General features: G+C 39.9%; 2 protein-coding genes across 3 annotated transcripts in view; one reads left to right on the forward strand and one right to left on the reverse strand.

The window, feature by feature from the left end:
• tmem117 (transmembrane protein 117) overlaps positions 1-10,673 on the reverse strand; it is a 33,966-nt gene extending 23,293 nt beyond the window's left edge. The window contains exons 1-2 of one of the 2 annotated variants that reach the window (XM_026311648.1): positions 10,524-10,673; positions 9,808-10,115 (exon numbers count right to left, since the gene is read on the reverse strand). In XM_026311648.1, the coding sequence (XP_026167433.1) occupies positions 9,808-10,087 (280 nt within the window). In that variant the 5' untranslated portion in view covers positions 10,088-10,115; positions 10,524-10,673. Of the gene's footprint in view, positions 1-9,807; positions 10,116-10,523 lie in introns of those variants that run through there. The other variant, XM_026311649.1, reaches the window with a different exon arrangement.
• Positions 10,674-13,243: 2,570 nt separating this feature from the next.
• Positions 13,244-20,779, forward strand: twf1a (twinfilin actin-binding protein 1a). Its single transcript, XM_026311913.1, has 9 exons — positions 13,244-13,358; positions 14,464-14,544; positions 14,665-14,843; positions 15,888-15,983; positions 16,165-16,269; positions 18,160-18,285; positions 18,819-18,969; positions 19,068-19,189; positions 19,560-20,779. Exons 1-9 carry the CDS (start codon positions 13,334-13,336, stop codon positions 19,725-19,727), a joined length of 1,053 nt encoding a protein of 350 aa, XP_026167698.1. The 5' UTR covers positions 13,244-13,333; the 3' UTR covers positions 19,728-20,779.
• Positions 20,780-21,142: the final 363 nt, after the last annotated feature.

The raw sequence follows: 21,142 nt of genomic DNA on the forward strand, positions 1-21,142 counted from the left end.
CCTGTGGGCATCCTGGGAAACATCGCAGCTGTAATCAGCTACATCTGCTTCAGGAAGACCTCGAGCACCAGCAAAGTTTTCCTGTTGAACCTTGCTCTGTGCGACTCAGCCTGGACCCTCACCCTACCCTTCACCCTCTTCTTCATCTTCCAGAGGCCGCACTTCGAAGACATACAGATCTTCTGCCAGTTTAAGAAGATGTCCTTCAACATCAACATATATGGCAGCATTCTCTTCCTCACTCTAATCAGTTTTGATCGCTATGTTGGGACAGTGCACCCTATCAGTTCTCTCCGGTGGTGGGATGTGAGTAAAGCTAAGCTGTGCTCAGTCTGCACATGGGTCGTGCTCATCCTGAGCTCCATTCCCGATGTATTTGTAACTTTTGCTATTCAACGGCCAGAAAATGTCACCGTGTGCATGGATCACATTCAGGGTCCTTTTACCTATGTCAAGACAATCACCATTATCAGAACAATAATAGGCTTCCTGTTACCATTCAGTATCATGCTGATTTTTTACATCATGACAGTTCGTGTTTTAAGACACCTTCCAAGGAGCAGAAGGAACACAGGAGCCAAGTGTGCAGGAGGTAAGCCTCTACGGCTCATCACTGCTGCCATACTGGTCTTTGTGGTGTCCTTCGTGCCTTACCACGTAATGGTTATCACCCTGGTGTTTATGAGAATCCATAACCAGGTCACACTGTCTAACACCAATGTACTCTATGCCTCCTATGAGTTTTTTGAGGCCATGTGTGGTGTTAGCAGCTGTTTGGACCCAGTGCTATATATCATTGCTAGTGAGCAGTTCCAGAGGAAGCTGCTGGCCTTTAAAAGAAACCAATACAGGACTCTGTGCTGCAGAGCCAGCAGAAGGGTTGGGGTAATTGGGTGATGGAATGGATCCAATTCATGGAATTGCAAGTTACCTTAAATTGCCTTGGCTGTATCACTGTTACACATGTGCCAGGGGCAGATGCTAATGCTACATTTATCTTGGCCTAAAGTATGCGGATATATTGCACTGTTATGGGACTGGAATGAAAAAGAGTGATCAATGCAAAAACAAGGTTAAGTGACTTCACGGCCTGTTTTGCATTACAAAAGCCTTTAATTAAAAGTTTAATATATTAGGCTTGTTGATTTGCTGTTGCCAAACCTTAGCATAAATCAAAAGTGATCTTAACCTCAATGATGGTTTTACAGTTGTTTCCATGCATAGTCATGCACTTTTGATTGATAGATATTGTCAAAAATCATGTTGGACAGCTATGATAATAATTTTTATTATCAATTACACTGCTGATTTTTTTATGATTAATGATTTAATTATATAATTGTACATTTTTTTAAATGGCCACTGAAATTCCCCCTAGACTGAGCTGACAACCTGACAACTACTTCATTTATCCAGCCAACAATTCAAAACCAAATCAAAGAAAACATTACATTTTAAAAAGCTGGTATCTTTTAATGTTTACTGTTTTGGCTTGATGAATGATTTCAAAAACTGAATTTCGGTTGATTACTAACATATTACATATTGTCCATCATTAAAACACTGAATGGGGGAATATGATGGCACCTTCCTAACACCCTTCTTTTCAGTTTTTTCCTTTAACTCATCATTCATCTGTATCTGTTGTTATTATTTTGCACCTGTTTCATAACCAAAAAGCACAGGTGAATGAATGTGCTGCCCTGTGGTGGTGGGATTAACTTCTGTTATAATCTTATCAAAACAAACCTGGAAAAACATGACAGGTGGTGTTTAAATATTTTGAGTGTAGTGCAGTGAACTGGCCACCACCCATTGAAAATGTGATTAAAATGAACAGTGAAAGAAGTAAACACTGGGCTTGAAAAACCAAAATGTGACTCATGTTTGGCCACACGGTAATTGATACCATCGTATCTGTATTGAGCCTAGCACTCACTACAAATAGTGCGGTTTCCAGTCACAATCATTGCTCTTTGTATTCAAGTCACACACAGACTGTAAGGGCAGCCCCACTCTCGCTGAGCATGTGTTTTCATCTATTTTAGATTTCTAGTGTATCCTGTTTTGACTTTAAGCACCACAACAACAATCCCGTCCTCCTTAGGGATCCAAATGAGCATTCTCTCTCAGAGTGCAGAGAACCTGAGCTATAGCAAAGCTTGGATCCTAGCATGGACACACTACAGCATCCCCATTCATCACACATTTGCTATGCCGCAGCATCTTTAGGGGATTTGGGAATAGTCATGACTATGGCCACTAGCATCCCCATAGCTGAAGTCCTCTGTAACTAAGCATCTGGATAATAAATCAGAGGTGGGAAGAGAGAAAAGAACTTCCCCTGCAGGGACACTGCAGCAGGTAGAGCTGAGACACAGACAGCTGGCTACTGAGCCCCTTATAGCTCCACCTCTTCCAGTAAGTGGCCTGTTAGATTATTTTATATTGTTATTTACAAATTGGCTTCAGACCAGGAAAATAAGCAATTTCCTTTTGGCTGGTTTCCGTTGTTTGCGTGCTCTTGTCATTATTGCTCTGTCTTTGTCTTCCAGTCGGCTGTGCTCACTCCTTTGTGTTTTATTCTTGCAAGCACATGGACATAGAGGAAACCATGTTAATAAGGTATTTGTGACAATAAAAATGATATGTAGGCTTATAAAACACTGCAATTTGTTTTTGATGTGAAAAATATCAAGAGATTTCTATTTGTTGTTTAGCTGGGAACTACACAAGAACCAAACTTTACTTCACCCTACAGTAGTTAACATTTTGGGCACAACACTGACATATTACTTTATAAAATTAACAGGTGAACAAGCTTTTACTCATCTAGCAGATATAAGCAGCAATAGAAATCATTTGGAGAATTTCTTCATGGCCTTATTAATTTGAGTGCAATTTTCAGATTAGAGCAGCTTTAATTCCTATTTTTACAGTGCTGCTGTTGGAGCAAATAGCATTAGAGAACAAACAAACAAACATGATATTGGAGGATTATGTTTATGGTATATTTTCCCAGATGACACATAAATGCATACCATACTGAAGTGGATCAAAGACCTCAACATCCAGGAGACATCAGCATCGAACTGTGAGATACTGCTATAAATTCAGACTGCAGGGGGACTGCAGTGCACTGGCACCAGAGCAATCATACATTATTTACAAAGGAAGGGGGCAGCCTCTGAGGCCAACTAATACAGGCGGTCAGGACTGAAAGAGTGTGACACATACAGCTCCACAGGGCACAGTGAGGTTGTTGAAGGCTGAATAATCATGAGGCTGATAATTATGCAGATAACTGCAGATCAGCCTTATAGATCTGGTGGGTCATGTTGCTATTTGTGGATTCTCTGGTGGTGCATTGTGCAGGTGCCAGAGCAGAATCAACAATATTCAGATATAAATGAAGAGTGAAAAAATATATTTCAATATAATGTGAAAACAACTAGCCAATGAATCAAGTAGAAAAATGATTCCATCTATTTTAATAACTGAGAATTTAACACATCTGTGCCAAACCCACATACATAGAAAAATGTCTGCAATCATATACATCTTCAATTAATAACTATCTTCAATATGACTAATTATATTTTTTACTTAATACTAATAATATTAATAACTATGTAGTGAAGGAGGACATGAGGATAGTTGGTGTGGGTGTGGAGGATACAGAGGATAGGGTTAAATGGAGGCAGATGATTCGCTATCAAAAAGTAGCTTAATATGTACTTATCCTAGAGCGTAGTGACACCTATAAAGTGTTTGACCAAGCTAAACCAGAACAACAAAATTATCTACAACATAAAAGCTGATAATTGACTTAATAAACACATTATCACAAAGGGAGCGAAAGCTCAGTAGAACATTCAGTAGTTTTTAAAATCTTTGAAAAACAGGTTTTCACATTACTATCAGATTTTCTTGTGTTGTTCGTTCCATTTTTGACAGTCAAATGACTCATCCAAATGGAGACAAGAGGTCAGTGTTCGTCTGAATGTAAGTGTCAGTAATGAAATACAAAGCAGGGTCTAATCCAGTTAAGATGACACTTTGCATGATTTAAATTTACCCTTCAATTTACTTTTTGGATTTTCTAACGCCTTGGAGAGAGATAGGTGAATATATTATCCTAATCTGGGAACTGTGCCAATATGACAGAGAGACACGAGAAGTAGTTTTACTTTTCCCCTTAAATAGATGGGTAGTGAGACAGTCATTTACAGTTATATTAGGCCCATGATATAAAATTTTTGTGCTGTGGTGCTACATCACCGCTGACAGAATAACTAGTTAAGTAAGAAACACATGTTTTAATATTATGTAACTTAACCTGTTTAAATTTGACAAGTTAGTTGATCAAATAAGTGTTAAACATCACTATAGTCCTTTTTATAACACCACTGCATAACGCAATGTAAAAAAGACAAGTTATTTTTATCGGGAGGTGGCAGGGGGTTAAAGACATTGTGTTGGTACAAGGACATTATTGACTTGTCTTACAGTCTTACTTTCAGACTGTCACATTAACTAACTGAGGTTAGCTATACCTCATAATAAAAAACTATCTTCACCATGAACTGCCCATCCTAAACTTTAAAGAGGTGGCTTAGTCTAATTCATCGAAGAATAAAACCAAACCAAAAATAATGAAATAGACAGCTCACTCACCCCATGTGACCTAAGATTTAATACAAATGCATAATGACAGTCTCCTCACTGAACAACCAGAAGTCACTGGCTCCCACCCACTGGTTAGAGAGCACACATAGCCTTGAGTGGCTGAATGGAACGGCATAGGTTGTTCCTTAAACCTCAAGTGTAGTCTTAAATCACATAATCTGTCACAAGCTATTCATCATCTGGAGTGTATTCTGTAGTCTCCAACAGAGGCACACAGAACAATACTGTGCTTCTTGGCCTGCTCAATACTGAAAAACATAACCAAATATGAGTTTGGCAAAGATACTACTATTCAGCAACTGGATTAATATATGCATGGCTTTCTGAGGAAGAAAATCGCATATTGTTGCAAAAACAAGAGAAAAGAAAACACTAATCGCTAGAGGGAGAAGTAGGAGGTGTGAACTCACTGCAAAATGTTCAGCTTTTCCAGGCTATTATGAATGATAAATGAAGCAGGGGACTGCGCAAGCTTCAGAAAACAACATCTCCTTCTAGGTTTGTAACTCAAAGATATTAGGTTAAGCATAACTGCACACAGTATGAAATGACTCCTGTTATGCAACATATTACAATAAAAAATAAAATCAGAAAACACCCTCACAAAATACAGCCGCATGTTGTGATTCCAAAGTGCCTTTTCAAGTACTAAACCTTTGCATGGACTGTGTTTCTATTGAGAAGTGTTCCCACCACCTGCCTACATACCAGAGAGTAGAAGAGACCGTGTGTAAAGATCTGCAGGGCTTTAGTAAAGATATTATGATGGGCAGAAGGTGAGCCATGTGGGCCTGTGTGACAGATCTAGAATAGATAATAGATTTTACAGAGGGCCTGTTTCTTCACTACAACTCTTATGCTGTACCTGGGTTGTGATTACATAACCGCTTTAGTAAAATGTTAAGCAGGACACAATTTGCCTCTCCAACTTTGAGCATCAGCCTCTCTTATATGCTCAACTGTGAAAATACACAAACACATATTAAAATGTGCGCACACAAAACATCACTACTGTGTCACACACACACACACACGTTCAAAGGCTTGAAGAAGTGCATTAGATGTAGGATGAGCAGCACTCTGTCCTCTACAACCCAAATCCAGTGTAAGTGTATAGATCCTGATTCAGACAAACTGGGCATATTAATGTAAAACATAACTAAGAGCTGAGTTTATGTGATGAAGCACTTATTTCACTCTTTTATTCTTGAGTCATGTGAATGAGAAAATGCTTTATGAGTAATTCATGAGTATATAAATGAGCACATATTCTACAGCTTGCATGGTATTGAAAAAAAAAGCATGTGCCAAGTGTGATGTTCAAATGGTGAACACAAATACAGGTTTATAAGGGCCAGTTTACTTACATTATAAAAAGAAACTATTTTTGTCATACAAACGGGCTTTATGCATAATAATTTGCGTTTACACAAATTACTAAACTTAGGACCAAATGAGTTTTTGTAGCCACTTTCTACTGACAAAATAGACCCTAAAAATGCACTGGCAGAATATCCAGAGTATCAGAGACATTGCTGTAGAGTTTTCTACTGTAATTTTTTCAACAAATCACAGTACTGGAATGAGAGCAGACATCACAGAGACATATCTTAAGTAATGGTCTGACATTTTGGAAAATACAAGTATTCACTAGCTTTCCAAGAGTCAGACGAGAAGATTGCTCTCAGTGGTACTTATACCGATCTTTTCAACTGTCAACAAGACAGCAAATTTCCCAAATGACACACCAGACCAACAGTATCTGCATGGACACTATAAGACTATAGATATGTTTTTTTTTTTTTTTTTAGTGTTTACATTTACTGATGTTATAGATCAATGTTTATCAGTCTTGTGTGGATGGTGACCCCTTTTTTAGGTCCTCCATTTTCATCATGTCATGTGTATTTGGCTTTCAGGAGAATACACACTGTATATATAGAATTGATGACATATTATATTTCAGAACTATTTTTATTAAAAGCAGCTTTATTTACCTCTGTCTTAGAAGTCTCCAAGAACCCTGTATGTATACAGCATTGAGTAATGATAAACGTTCTGACCCAAAGAAAGACAAATGTTTTTTATAGATCATAACTAATGAAACTGTAATTCAATTAAACAACTACAACTCAAAAAGATAGAACAGCAGTCTACCCCGCACAGGAAACCCACAGTCCCAAATGCCAAGAAATCCATTTCCCCTCTTAGTGAGAATTCTGTATTTTTAGAAGGTATCATGTCATCATGCACTCTTGGCTTTCTGTTTATGCTGAGAGAAGATGATCACTCAGAGTACACTCCCTCCTCACTCGCTCTCTATGCCCTCCAATTACAGCCATTAAGGGTTCATCTCAAGAAGATAAGCTAGGGTGGCCAATAACATCCAAGCGTAAGTGAGTTTGAAGTGAGTAGGAAATGAAATGTGGAAGTTGAATAGGAAGCGCTGCGAACTGCTGCACAGTTTAAACAAATGAAAGGCTGATGAGATTGGCTTCCCAGCCATATGAGAGAAGAGTGAAATGGATGGAGGGAAGCTGACAAGGGATGGATAAGAGGAAAAAGATTGAGGCTGTCAGAAGAGGTGAGCAAGATGGCAAGTGGGTGAAAAAAAGAGGGTAATGTGCAGAGGAGGTGTGAGAGGGAAAAGGATGAGTGCTGACTAAAATATGTAGCATTCAGAAATGATGTTTCAGAGGTTCTCAGCCTGTTATAACATGCCATAGGTGGAACAGAAGGATTAATATCATTAATTAATGATGGCTGTATGGCCGTTGCTTGTGGCTCTCTCACATGGCTTACAGGGTCAGTTACATGGCTCAAAGCCATTTCTAAGGCTATAACTTCCACCTCCACTTTCCTTGCAATGATAAGCCACATTAAAGTCTGTTTACAGGTCTTGGGGAGTACCAGTCAATGTGTGAAAAAAGTTAAAAGCCTTCTGTGCCCCCAGAGGGAAAATAAGGAAAGCTTATAAATCGCCTCAAGCTATGTCTCTTGCATCAATGTTGGTTAGGGGTTCTTCATCTCTACTTCAGGTCAGCCGGTAGCTGCCATTTTGCAAGTTGGGCAATGTAGGCATCAGGTTTTGACAAGGAAGGAGAAACTGTGGAATGAAAAAATATTATATGTCGTTCATCTGTACTTATAATTTATTTATGTTATAAAAACAAAATGCTAAATCAGTGGAGTACTCTTAATGTTATAGTTTACATCTGTGCTCTTCTTCTTTTCACATGTCAAATGCCTGCCAATAAAAAGACCTATTGTGTCGCTGGATTCCAAATACAATATATTTTACTTTACATATACTATCATTGGTTGTTTGTCTGTATGTGGCCCTGCAATGTACTGGTGATCTGGTTGCCAAAAGCTGTGTACCCCTACCTTTCACCCTAAGAGAGCTGGAATACGCTCCAGCAGATTCCCGTGACCTAAAAGAGGACTAAGTGGTAGATAATGGATGGATGGATTTACTATCATGTTTAACATTTAACTACTTTTATTTTAAGAGAATACTTTTTCAAGCTTAGGACTGTTGCCTCAAATCCCAAATCCCCTGGTTGAAATCCCAGTCAAATCTGGGGCCTTTCTGTGCAGAGTCTGCATGTTGTCAGGGTTAGTCAGGGTTTTCTCAATGTGCTCTGGCTTCCTCCCACAGTCCAAAGACATGCAGTTTGGTATTGGGCTAACTGGTGACTCTAAATTGCCCATAGATGTGAATGTAACTGTGAGTGTTTGTCTGTCTTTATGTGTTAGCCCTGCAACAGTGAAACCTTACAACAGTCTGCTGTTTTGTCCAGGGTGTACCCCACTTCCCGTCCAGTATCAGCTGGGATTAGTTCCTGATTGTACCAGAATAAGAGAGAGCTAATGGTTGAATGGATGGATGGATGGATGGATGGGTGGATGGATGGATGGATGGATGGGTGGATGGATGGGTGGATGGGTGGATGGGTGGATGGATGGATGGATGGATGGATGGATGGATGGATGGATGGATGGATGGTTGGATGGATGAATGGGTGGGTGGATGAATGGGTGGGTGGATGAATGCCCTAGGTCTTTTTTGTACATTCTGCATATAAAGCCTGAACGGGGAGAGAGGCTATGAGATTCCATGCATTTTTTAAAGGGTTACAAGCTAAAACAGAGAACTACTAATCTAATACAGCTGGGGAAAAAAGTACATAAAATCCAGTAAGAATTTCACTGCATGTTACACTGTTTACACTAATGCACTGGTATGTAGATTCCATCAATTCAGCATCAATAGAACATGCTGAAGCTGGTAACTCTGACATAACAGTATTGACCGACTGTCCTGTAATTGTCTAAACTAGGGGTCACCAACCCTGGTCCTCAAGAGCAACACTCCTACTGGCTATCCCTGCCTTTCTAGTCTTTGATTGGCTGAACACACCTGATCCAGGTAATCAGCAGTGGGTAGGGCAGGGATATCTGGAAATCAAGTAGGACAGTGGGCCTCGAGAAGCAGGGTTGGAGACCTCTGGTCTAAACCTTACAACAGCCTCACTATTCTACTTAAAATCAAGAGCTGAATCAATTCATTGATTAATCAACAGAGTTGTGATAGGTAATTTTTCAATATTAAGTAAATACGAAAGTAATTTTTAAATCAAACATACCAAACATTCCCATAATGTCATAAGATTTTCTTTATTTTTGTGATGGAATCGTTTTTTTATCTTGGTTTTAAAAAACAGAGATAGGCATTTTTCACTATCTCTGACATAAACCAATGGATTAATCACATAACTAGCAGAAGATTAACAAACAATGAACATAACTGTTAGCAGCAGTCCTACTTGAACCACAGCAACAAAAGATTTGCAAATAGAGTTTGACACAGATCTGATGGTGAGTAAGAAAGGCAGAAAAGAGTTCAACATGATGAGCGCAGGATTGTGAGCGAGCTGACTGTGGAGATATAATAGGCTCTTTGATTACATTACTATTCACAAAAAATAGAGTTGAGTGTAACAGATGCCTTTCACTGATGAATAGCGACAACAAAACCAATGAGGAAGAATGTTCCCTCCCTCAGTAGAGTCATTACTTTAGACGCTCCATTGTGGCATTGTGCGTATGACTTACCAAAGAGCTGGCGGTGGAATATAAACTTCCCGGCGAACAGGCCTGTAATAATGGCTAGTATCCAGCACATTACTTTCAGGATGTTCCATCCGAGACCCGGGTACTTGTTGAACAGGAAGGAGAAGCAGTTGCCCACAACAATCATATGGGCCTCTGTCTGGCTGTGAGAGACAGGGTCCTCAGCGAAGATCAAGAAATTAAAGAAGGTAACGAGGTAGGCCACGATGAGACGTGACCACGGGTGCTGGAAATAGTAGCGAAAACAGGCATCTATTTCCATCCTGCTGAGCCCCCCAGCCACACTACACCTGGGAGTCAGAGAGAGAGAGGGAAAGAGAAAGTGCTTCGTTCAGTCAGATTATATTACACTCAAATCAGCAGGGCAGATTAGAGTGAAAACATCTCTCAGACCCTTTAGTAGGATCCCTGAGGTTTGGTACAGTTTGGGATTATGCTAAATTAAGACAACTTAAATAGTTCATCGACGGTACCAATCAACTGACTTTCCCGTTATTTCACCACAAACACTTCAAGGAGGCCTTGACCTGACTGATCCAAACTGACTGACTGATCCCAACACAGCAAGCAGCACTTTAAAGCAGGTTTAACAGGTGAAATATCACAATTAGCTCACAATTAACAAGAAGCAGCTCTGAAAGAACTGTCTTTAAATTCTTCAACAGTCAGTAAAACAAGTTGAAGTGTAAATGCCATACCTCGATAAGGTAGAATTCTCTCAGTGCTTAGCTGCAAAGCGCTGGCATTTAGAAGGCTTATCACTGTGCTCCCCTCAAACAACTGTGGCAGTAATTTTGTATGATGCTGCTCAGGAACACGTGTCACATACTGCCTTAGGAACTGCCAAACAGTCCTATGTCTGCACCTCTGTATTTTTAAACCCATCTGCTTTTATTCTCCCATGTACTCAGCTCTGAGCCCTGTTGCTGTGACTGATCTGACTTTGACTTCGCTGAACTTTACTTTCCAAACCAGTTCCCGGCTTTGGTTTCCTAAAATACAACAGTGAGAATTTGAAATGATGTAATGCTTCAGAAATAGAAATGTCACAGCAGTGCTTATTACATTTTAGTAGCACAATGCATGTCTGGTCACTATGTGAAACCTTGGCTGATGCTGAGGTGGTGAGTCTACAAATGGATGTGGGATCACTTAGCTTAATAAGAAACTTATTAAATCCCTTTATCCCTTTTCCAACCTCATGATGAGTGGCAGCCTTTTTCTGGGCACCAAATTTGAGGACAGTGCCTTATGGTGGGAGAGTCCCTAATGTGCACTGAGTGGGAGTCAGTTGGTGCCCCCCAAAGGGCACCCATGAAAACAGGCGGAGAACATGCAAACACTACACAGAAAGGACTCATAAACCAGGGCTATATGCTGCGTGGAATATAATAGCCTTCTCTTACTTCAACTGCAGAAATGCAATGACTTGAAATTGCAGGATGTGTAATATGGTCTTCATCATCACGGTCATGACACATCATCTTTACTTACCTTTCCTTTAACACATGTAAAGCATCTTTGAACTGAGAGGTCTGAACAGCGTCCAGGTCGTACAGGAAATGGACTAAACTATTCGAGCCAGTTCTGGCAATTTCTGAATGGAGAAGCGTGTTAAGAGAGCCAAGTCTGTGACCACACAGCAGTGACAAAGCCAAATGTCACATCACAGACCACACGGGCATAACAGATAAGTGGAATTACCTGATTACACAACTTAAATCTCGGTGCAACCATGAGGGATTGGGGGCGGCTAAAATTCGTGCAAGCCCTCCCTGCCTGCACCCCGATGTAATCTGCGTGCATGTGCAGTAAATCACTATCAACGCACCGGCTCCACGCCGCTTTCCTCTCAGTCGAGAGCCAGGACGAGAAGCCCCCCTCCCGCACAGCTCTCCTGACACATCAAGCCCACAACGGCGCTGTTAGCGTCCCAAACGCGAGATGATACGAGAGCTCTGTGGAGGGATTATCCATGCGACCTGTTGTTGGTATAGGACAGAGGCACCCCCAAATACTCTGCCATTGTGCTGGAGCGTCCATGCGCCGGGCGGTGCTTTGTTTAGCGGGTTGCGGCCCGGACGTTGTAGTTTCTGGGCTGTGGGGACGCTGCTGCTGTGGATGGAGGTATCTGGGTCCACACAGCATCAGTACCACGTTAATGCATCAGCGCCAAAGCAGAGCCACTAGAAATACACTTCCGCTCATGCCTTTCAAAATAAAACACGAAGAAAGTTCCAATAAACGAGGAATCTGTAGCCTAATGACTGAACATATTAGTAGTATTATAAATTGTTAGTTTTATAATGCTAGAGGCGCAATGCCTGTTTGTTGTTACAATTTCCTCAATGTCCACACAGACAGAATACGGCTCTTTTTGAGACACAAATACACAACTTGTAAGATATCGGTCACTTTAATGTGTGTATAATTTATAGTTCATTGAATTTATATTAGTCAAAAGTTTTATGTTATTTATCATGTCAGATTTAGCTGTAGTGCTATATTGAATTAGTTAACTTAAAGTGACATAATACGTGCATTTAATTTGAAATCAGGTTCACATTGTTTCCTGTATGACCGTGGTTCTGTCTGTCGCCCTCGACTCCGAGCTGAGATTCCTTTTGGTTTCAGGATGAATTTGCTGCTATAAAGTCTACTTTTTTTATTTATTTAACGAGGAAGCAGAGGAACAGAGACAGGAAGCCCGCAGGCTTCCAGATGTTGCAGGGTTTCACGCCAAGTAGGATCTACAGCCGTGAGAGGTGGAAATCCCCGTTATCACAAATATGTTTTAATCAACATATTAAATAAAGACATATATTGATATTGTTATTATTATTATTATTATTATTAATCCTGATCTAAAGCTATACATTATTATTTAAAGAACATTTTTTCATTTCATTTACACTTTTTGTTTAAATTCACAAATACCGTCGCACACTTTTACCTTTTATGTCAATACAGATAACACTAACAGATATTTAGTTCCATTAACACAGAAATGTCGTTAACTGTTTTGTAATTATAAAACATCATATCCTCCGTTGACAGATGGGATCCCATGGCAGATGCTCACTAGACCAGCCGTGGTAGTAGTAGCAGTATTTGAATGGAAGTATATTTAAAAATCCTAAACATATGGAGGAAAATCCATTGTAGCGCCTTGTTACCTGTTAAATTGCCGAATAAGCGTTTAAAATTGATCACTCTTTCATTAATGCATGTTAATGCATTGATTACAGTAGCCCAGTATAATATTTAACCCCGGGACCTTGATACGGGCCATAAAACTGCGTAATGAGTGTTTTTCTTTTTGATGATGTGATGTACTTAAAGTTGATATGATTAGGTTTGTTCATCTCTCACTGGTATTTATTTACTCGTTTCACGGTGTCATGTGATTTTGATGTGGGCGGGTCTTGTCGATGTAGTCCACTTCCTGGTTCTCTTCCCTGCTTTCGCCTGATCCGCTGCATCAGCCCTTTATCCGACGAAAGGCACTATGTCACATCAAACGGGAATTCAAGGTAGAAAGGTTTCTCTCATTTCACTGTCTCTGTGTTTTGTTGTGCAAGTGTGTTGTTCCGGGTCGAGCTTTAAAACGTCTGTAACAATTCATTGCAACCAGGAGCTAGCGCCAAGTTAGTTAGCCACTCCTAGCTAGCCGTGAGCTACCGTGATGTGTGTGACCAGGACGCTGTCAGGACCATGAAGCATACTTTCTGGGTGTTTGGCCAGTTTAAGAGCCAGTTAAATCACGGCTGTCGTATCACTGTAGTCCCAAATCCTTTAACGTTATGCCCCAGTGTTTTTATGAGGAGCTGAAATCTTTTAACGTTAGTTTAGCCCTCTGAATGGCTGGCCAACGCCTTCATTTAAACAAACCGCTGGCCTTGCTAGACCGGCCGGTGTTTCCATAAATATGACAGTAGTATTTGCATTACCTTCGCAGTAATTTTAGAATGGACTTTAGTAGGGTGTGACTGCAACGCCGTAAAGCTTTTCACACTATGACATCACAAATTTGCTTCTGCTCAGGAAAAAACATGTGCAGTTGAGGTGAGTTAATGACAGGGAGATGCATTGGGTGTCAGTGACTGTACTACACCCATTGCACCCTCAGCTGCTTTGAGCCCACGTGTGCCCCCCCCCCCCCCACAAAAAAAACTGCCAACATGAGGATAAAGAAGACTAAAGTCTTTATATCCTCAGAACTAAGCGGGTGGTTTTGCATTTGTGCTTCAAGCCGACAAGACTATAGACTAACATATAAATTAATCTTGTGTAAAAATGAATTGCTATTTAATCTTTCCCTCTCCTTTATGTGTTATATAGGATTATAGGAAACTGTTTATACAGTGATGTTGTTCTACCTCATTTATATGTGATTGTAGTTGGACTTGTTCTCCAGCTTTAGCAAGATTGTTGGAGTGGAAAACCACAGTCATGGTGGACTTGGGTCAAAGGTAGTTAATCTCCAGCCACATGTATTGTTGAAGTTTACCTGAGCAGAACAGTGAAATAGTCTCTTTTGTCTTAGGGCTTTTAAATGGCTTCACTTGCAGCAAGAATATGTTATTGTCAAGCAAGCATCTAATTTAAACAAACTGACCCTTCTGTGTGTTTTCTTAGCGGGGAATGATGTGAAGGAAATCTTTGCCAGTGCCAGGGGTGGAGCTGAATATCGAGTCTTAAAGATCATCATTGAGGATGGTAAGCAGCATCCCAGAATTATAGAGTTTATTCACAGTTTCTTCTGCCTGATATTAGAATGTCAACATCACTAACACATCCATGCACTGCTAACGTTTTTCTTGCACATCTGTTTTCCAGAGCAGTTGAGCTTGGGCACCACTAGGAAAGCATCAAAAAAGTGGGACCAAGAGTATGATTCCTTAGTGCTCCCCCTGCTCGAGGATGATCTGCCCTGCTACGTTCTCTACCGACTGGACTCCACTAACACCCAGGGCTACGAGTGGATCTTTCTGGCCTGGTCACCAGACCACTCTGCTGTAAGAAAACTGAGGCCAGACTGGCTCTAATGAATAGCTTTCTGTACTTCATGGCATATGTCCTCCTCTGCTTTGCATATGAGATGGGTGGGGTTTACCACATCAAGGCAGCAATTCTTTGTATGCTTCTTTAAGGGCTGGCTACATGTGGACAACGGTGGAGTTATTGTTTCCTACCAGCCCTCTTGTAATTTAAACATGGATATATCATGAGGTTTTCCAAATAACATGGTGCTGAACCTAAACATCTAATTTCTGACTTTAAAATTTTTCTTTTAGATGATCTTAGCTTATCACATTGCATTGCTTCCTTGTTATGCACATGTTTGTTTGGTGTTTTGTTCACTCATTTTGTTCAGTCATTGAGTTTCACAAGAACTTAAACAACTACTTGTAGTATAGAGTCAGCATTCAAAATAGCCATGCTAAGTAAACATACAGATGTTTCTCTAACAGTGGAGAGATGAATGTTGCATGGAGAGACCAGTGCAACGAGAAAATGCCATGTTGGATATTTGTAGCACTCTAACTGCATGGTGGAAATGAGCTCAGATCCATTTTCTGAAAGAAAAAAAATTTAGCTTAACATTCCTACCCTCAGGCTCAAAGCACGGGGCTTCAGGTTGTGGCTTGTCTGGAAGTTGCAAAATCATTTTACAAGTGCAAGCAGCAGCATTGACAGACTTGGTTTGTTTTCATTTCATGTTTTTTTTTTTTTTAAAGGGAGCTCAAATTTTTTTTTATTGTGTACTTTTGACCACTAGTACCAGTATAAAGTGATGTTTTAATGTGTGGGTCATCTTTTTATGTTCTTATGACTGACAGGGGGCATTAACACTAAAAATGTAGCAAGCAGTCATATCATGCAGATGTCATTTTTTTGATTATGCAATGTGACTGACTCAAAGAAATAAGAAAAATATTCAACATGCAGGTGTAACACGTAACACAATGACAAAAATAATACCTCTTACTATCAATAAATATATTTTCAATCTAGCTAGATCATATATTCCCTTTAAATTTTCCTCATATTCTTATCAGGTGCGACATAAAATGTTATATGCTGCTACCAGAGCCACACTGAAGAAAGAGTTTGGAGGTGGGCACATCAAGGATGAGATTTTCGGTACCACAAAGGTTGGTCATACAATAGCAAAGCTTGAAATAACATGAAAAAGTCTTCTGTTCACTGAGGTATCAGTCAGAAGGCTTACTCTAACAAGATAAGCTTCAATCATACACATTTATTGTAACTGATATGATCCATGACACATTGTTGTCAGTAAAATGTATAATCATTCTATTTTTTGGCCCTCAGGATGATTTGAATCTTAGTGGATACAGGAAATATCTGACCTCGCAGGCTGCTCCCCTGCCCCTCACGGCTGCAGAGGAGGAACTGAGACAGATTAAACTAAATGAGGTAAAACACACAAATAAACACCATGAAACATGCAAACACACAAATCATTCCGATTTATTTTTATTTTGAGATCACCCTAGAGAAAATTATGTAGGTCACCATGCTTGTGTACACAGACACCACTGCCTGTTAACAGGCTGCATGGCTTGAAGTGTTCAAAAGTCTGAAAAGGGATGACACTACATCATCCTCGTACACTGAGGTTCTTCTGGGTGAAAAAAAAAAGGTGTTAACTCATAGCAGTTTCACATCTTTTTTTTGGTAAGATTTAAGTTTAACCAGAATCAGTAAAGAGTATCAACGAAAGCCAGCAATGTATCGTTTCAAGCACGAGGTCATCAACAGTAGATGTGTGCATATGCTTGACTGGCAGTATCAGCACAGGGCAAAGATGCTGATGCATTAGAGCAGCAGGATGTTGGCAGAGGTGAATCTATTAAGCTTGTACAGCTCACATCCGTTGCTCCATTAAAAGCCTCTTTTTCAGTCATAAACCCTGTTCAGCCTGAGCAACAGAGTGCATAAAGAAGAGCTCTTTATGAATATTCACAGCTAATATTTCCATGTTGAGAGAGCTACATGCAAATGAGAATGCCCTGTAGCTTTGACTACTTGGCTGTGATTCTGCATAGAGCACAGGTGAGCTGTATTATTGTGCTTTGCCTTTTTTGGGTGTACTAAGAAGATGGAAATACTGTAAAGATCTCCATTGCTTGCTGCTAAGTGTTTACACTGCTGATGCAAAAGGCTTTAGGGCCATATCAGATACACTCCACAAAGTAAAAAAAAAAAAAAAAAATTCAGCATTTGAAGTATAACTTTTCAGACTCAGGGAGGCAATTCCTATAATGAACCCAAAATGAGCTCTTCTTCTTTGAGAAGCAACCTTTTGTAATTGCTGCGATCCCAGTCTGCAACAGAAACAAGAATGGTCTTTTTTACCATATATGGAAGTGCTTTGAGTAGTGCAGTCTCTCTCTACAGTATGGTCAATTAAAAGCAGCAGAGCAAATGGGAAGTGAGGTTTGTGCTTGTCCCACTTGACCAGCTGTTGAAGGAAGATAATATACCATTAATCTGTGCCGCCTAGAGGAAAAAGAGGCTTTGAAATATTTATCATTGCCATGCCTTGGAGATTGCCTGCCTTTTACTAAGCAGATGGATAAAAGATCTGCAATCCTTTTTAGTATGCGAGGTAGCTACATCGGAAGCTCAATCATGTTTGCACGGCATTTCATTTTGTGGGAACAGGGCTCTTAAAATAGATGCAATCCATCAGTGTAATCCCCCCAGCGTTTCCAGTTTTCTGCATGATTTCATGGAGGTGCCTTGTCACTTCTGATACAAGCACCTCATCTGTAATCATCATGCTCCAGCGTTCAAGCTGCTTGTTGCAATTGTAAACCTTTTTACTTTCTGATGACTAACACAATATTTATTCTATTTCACCTAATGCACAAGTCATTAGGACACCAAAACCATCAACAACAACCTGTTAATGCATTGAAATATCATTGATTTGTCCCCTTGCGTGATTAAATTTAAAAACCTGGGTTGAATGAAAGAGCAAAATTTCTGCCCATAACTTCCAATTGTTGGCATGTCAACATAATGTGCTCATAGTGGCATCTGGATGTGGGGTTGTGTTTGCATTATTGTGTCTGCATAAATGTTCATATTAATAAAGAGCTGACTTTTCGTAATGTACTCATATTAACACAACCCATGTGTTATTTGACAGCAAATAAAATATTTACTTAGATCAGCCTAATTAATGATGTCATTACATAACCGTTTTGTTTTCATGTAGTGCATTGTAGCGATCATGGAGGGACAGTTGGAAGCTCAAGTGCCTCTTGTTTTTGTGGCATGTGTTTGCTGTGTATTCAGGTGCAGACAGACATCAGTGTGGACACCAAGCAGCAGACTTTGCAGGGAGTGGCCTTCCCTATTCACAAAGACGCAGTTGCAGCACTTGAACGTTTTAGAGACAAGAAAATCAACTATGTACAACTGGTGAGTTTTTAAAAGCAAATCAGAAAGGTTACCTTTACTCAGTCAGTATTTGACTGCCAAATCAATCTGTCTCTTATCTTACATTGTTTTGAGATTTAGAGGTGCTTTTTGGTCACGGTGTGTTTGCAGACTGACACAATGAGTTACTCATATTGCCCAAAAAGCCTTTGTGTCAGTTCTTCTCATTGAAATTCAAAGGCTTCATGTCACAAGATCAGATTTGTACCAAGTACAAAGGAATAATTGTGGCACTGTTACAGCATTGTCTGTTCCCTTTTTGTTTGTTAGTCTAAAAGCTTTTCAATAAACCAGTAGTGTTTGCTTTATTTATCTATCGAGGGTTTACTCCTGACAGCACATGAACAAATGCTGAGTAAATGTTTGACTCTTGACACACCTGAAATGGAGGGGAAATGGTTTGTTATTCACAGTTCACACTCACATTTCCTCTTAGTCTGTATATCAAAGCAGAGACTTTCACAAGCACGACCCATGGACCTTGAGTGTAAATTTATATTTCGTTTTGTCAAAAGCAAGTAGATGCTGAACAGGAGCTCATTCGGTTGTGCAACACTGAGCCAACAGAGGTAAAAGACCTCCCCAAGAGAGTCCCTAAAGATTCTGCACGCTACCACTTCTTCCTCTACAAACATTCCCATGAAGGCGACTACTTAGAGTCCACAGGTGAATATTCTCACTAGTTATTATGAGACTTTGACACACCCCCTGTTCTTCTCCATTCTCATGGTTTGTTCTTTAATTGTTCTTTTTTGCTTCTGCAGTCTTCATTTATTCTATGCCCGGATATAAGTGTAGCATCCGGGAGAGGATGCTGTATTCCAGCTGCAAAAATCCCTTAGTTGATATGGTGGAAAACAATCTCAAGATTGAGATTGAGAAAAAGGTAAGAATCAGTCTGTCATACAAAAGTATGAATTGCTAATGTAAAAGTGTTGATTTTTTTGTCTGAAACATTAAGTTCCAGAAAAAAATGTATAAAATTTGAATATTCATGACTAAATAAGCAGCAAAGTACAGAAAAAAATCACTAGATATAATTTCTGAAAAGTTAAACACATCAAACTCTTGTTAATCTGCTTTTGGGTTGGGTTTGTTCTATTTCAATTACACAAGCCCTGCTCACTTCAAACAGGTGACAAAGAAGCTGACTGAAATACACAGCAGTTGTCAAGAAGTTATATTCTTTTTAACACGAGATAGTTAGTTTTCCACTCTTTTTCTGTCACTTCACTTACTTTTTTTCTGTTTTACAGTTGGAGATTGAAAATGGGGATGAACTGACCAGTGATTTCTTATATGAGGAGGTGCATCCCAAACAGCATGCACATAAGCAGGCTTTTAGCAAGCCCAAAGGCCCTGCAGGAAAGCGGGGTGGCCGGCGCATCACCCGACCACCTGCAGAGGGCGAGGAGGAAGACTGAACAGACCTCAGCAGCCGACCGCCACCTCCACCCCAAGCACGTTCCACAGTGGAACATTCCTGTGATGGGGAAATCATTTTTGACATGCTTGTTTAAAATAATAAAATGACAACCTCAAATTCCCACGTAGTTCACCCAGAGACCCAACTATGCACGCCAAGGACAACTGAGCAATGACACACTTCAGTTTCCATTTGTAGCTTGCCAAATGGAAGCATATTTATGTATGTTAGCACAGTCACAAAAATATTTGCAATGATTCACTGAGGCTCAAACAAGACAAGCTTGAGGTTTTTACATTGTTGCCAGCTCTGAGACTTAAAAAGTTAATGCCACTAATGTGAACTTGCGCCAATATTATGAAATTCCCCCATTTTGAGTTCACATGCTTGAATTCTTAACTTGCATTCCTTAAGTCTGTGTCAATTAATGTATCTGTGTCTAATGTGTTCAACATTTGTCTCCTACTGTTTGCACAATGAGGTGCTCCAAAGCAGAAAAGATATAATTATCCCACTTGTGTCTATTGATTCATTTTAACAGTGCATTTTATATTGGAAAATTGACTTCTTTTTGATATAACTGTGGTTTACATGAAAAAAAAAAATCATCTGCTGAAAAACTTATTTTTCTATGCAAGTGCTGTAAATGTACATATTGTAGCTGTGTGATGCTCTATGATTAAGAAACAGTCTTGTCTGTTCTGGTGGTTGTTAGTGTTGGTGAGTACCACAGTGGAAAGAACAGGGGCTTCCAGAAATAACACATCAATACGTCTCAGATTTCACAAAGAGGAAGCAACTTAAGCTGGTTTCCATATAACATGGATGGCCAAGAAGCCGTATAGGAAAGGGACTAATATAAGTACCTTGATCAAAATGATGCCACTGGTCTGCTGGTTAATATTAAGCAAACTACTAAGCTCACCTCTAGTTTGAAGGGGAAATCCCTTAACATTCATAGTGTCAGTAAAATTGAAAAAAATCATGTTTGGTCTTATTTGTTTTCTTACAAATCTTTCTTTTAAAGAATAAAAATATTTAAATCTTTCATTTGTTTAATTCCCTTTGTCTTCGCAATGGGGCATCACAGTGGATTAGTGGTTAGCCCTGTTCCCTCACAGAAAGAAGGTCCTGGGTTCACAACCCAGCAGGGACCTTTCCGTGTGGAGTTTGCATGTTCTCCCTGTGCTTGCGTGGGTTTTCTCCAGGTACTCCGGTTTCTTCCCACAGTCCAAAAACATGTATGTCAGGTTGACTGGTGACTCTAAATTGCCCATAGGAGTGAGTGTGAGTGTGTGAGGTTGTTTGTCTCCATGTGGCCCTGTGATGGACTGGTGACCTGTCCAGGGTGTACCTTTGCTTTTCACCCAAAGACAGCTGGGATAGGCTCCAGCAGATCCCTGTAACCCTGGT

The sequence above is a fragment of the Mastacembelus armatus genome, chromosome 6, assembly GCF_900324485.2.
Source record: "Mastacembelus armatus chromosome 6, fMasArm1.2, whole genome shotgun sequence".
Lineage (NCBI taxonomy): Eukaryota > Metazoa > Chordata > Actinopteri > Synbranchiformes > Mastacembelidae > Mastacembelus > Mastacembelus armatus.

What these genes read in the sequence shown, in the direction of transcription:
- twf1a (XM_026311913.1), top strand. Translation starts at nt 13,334, where the DNA reads ATGTCACATCAAACGGGAATTCAAG. An exon ending in AAAGATCATCATTGAGGATG is followed by an intron (nt 14,545 to 14,664) that starts GTAAGCAGCATC and finishes TCTGTTTTCCAG; the next exon opens with AGCAGTTGAGCTTGGGCACC. An exon ending in AAATCAACTATGTACAACTG is followed by an intron (nt 18,286 to 18,818) that starts GTGAGTTTTTAA and finishes TTTTGTCAAAAG; the next exon opens with CAAGTAGATGCTGAACAGGA.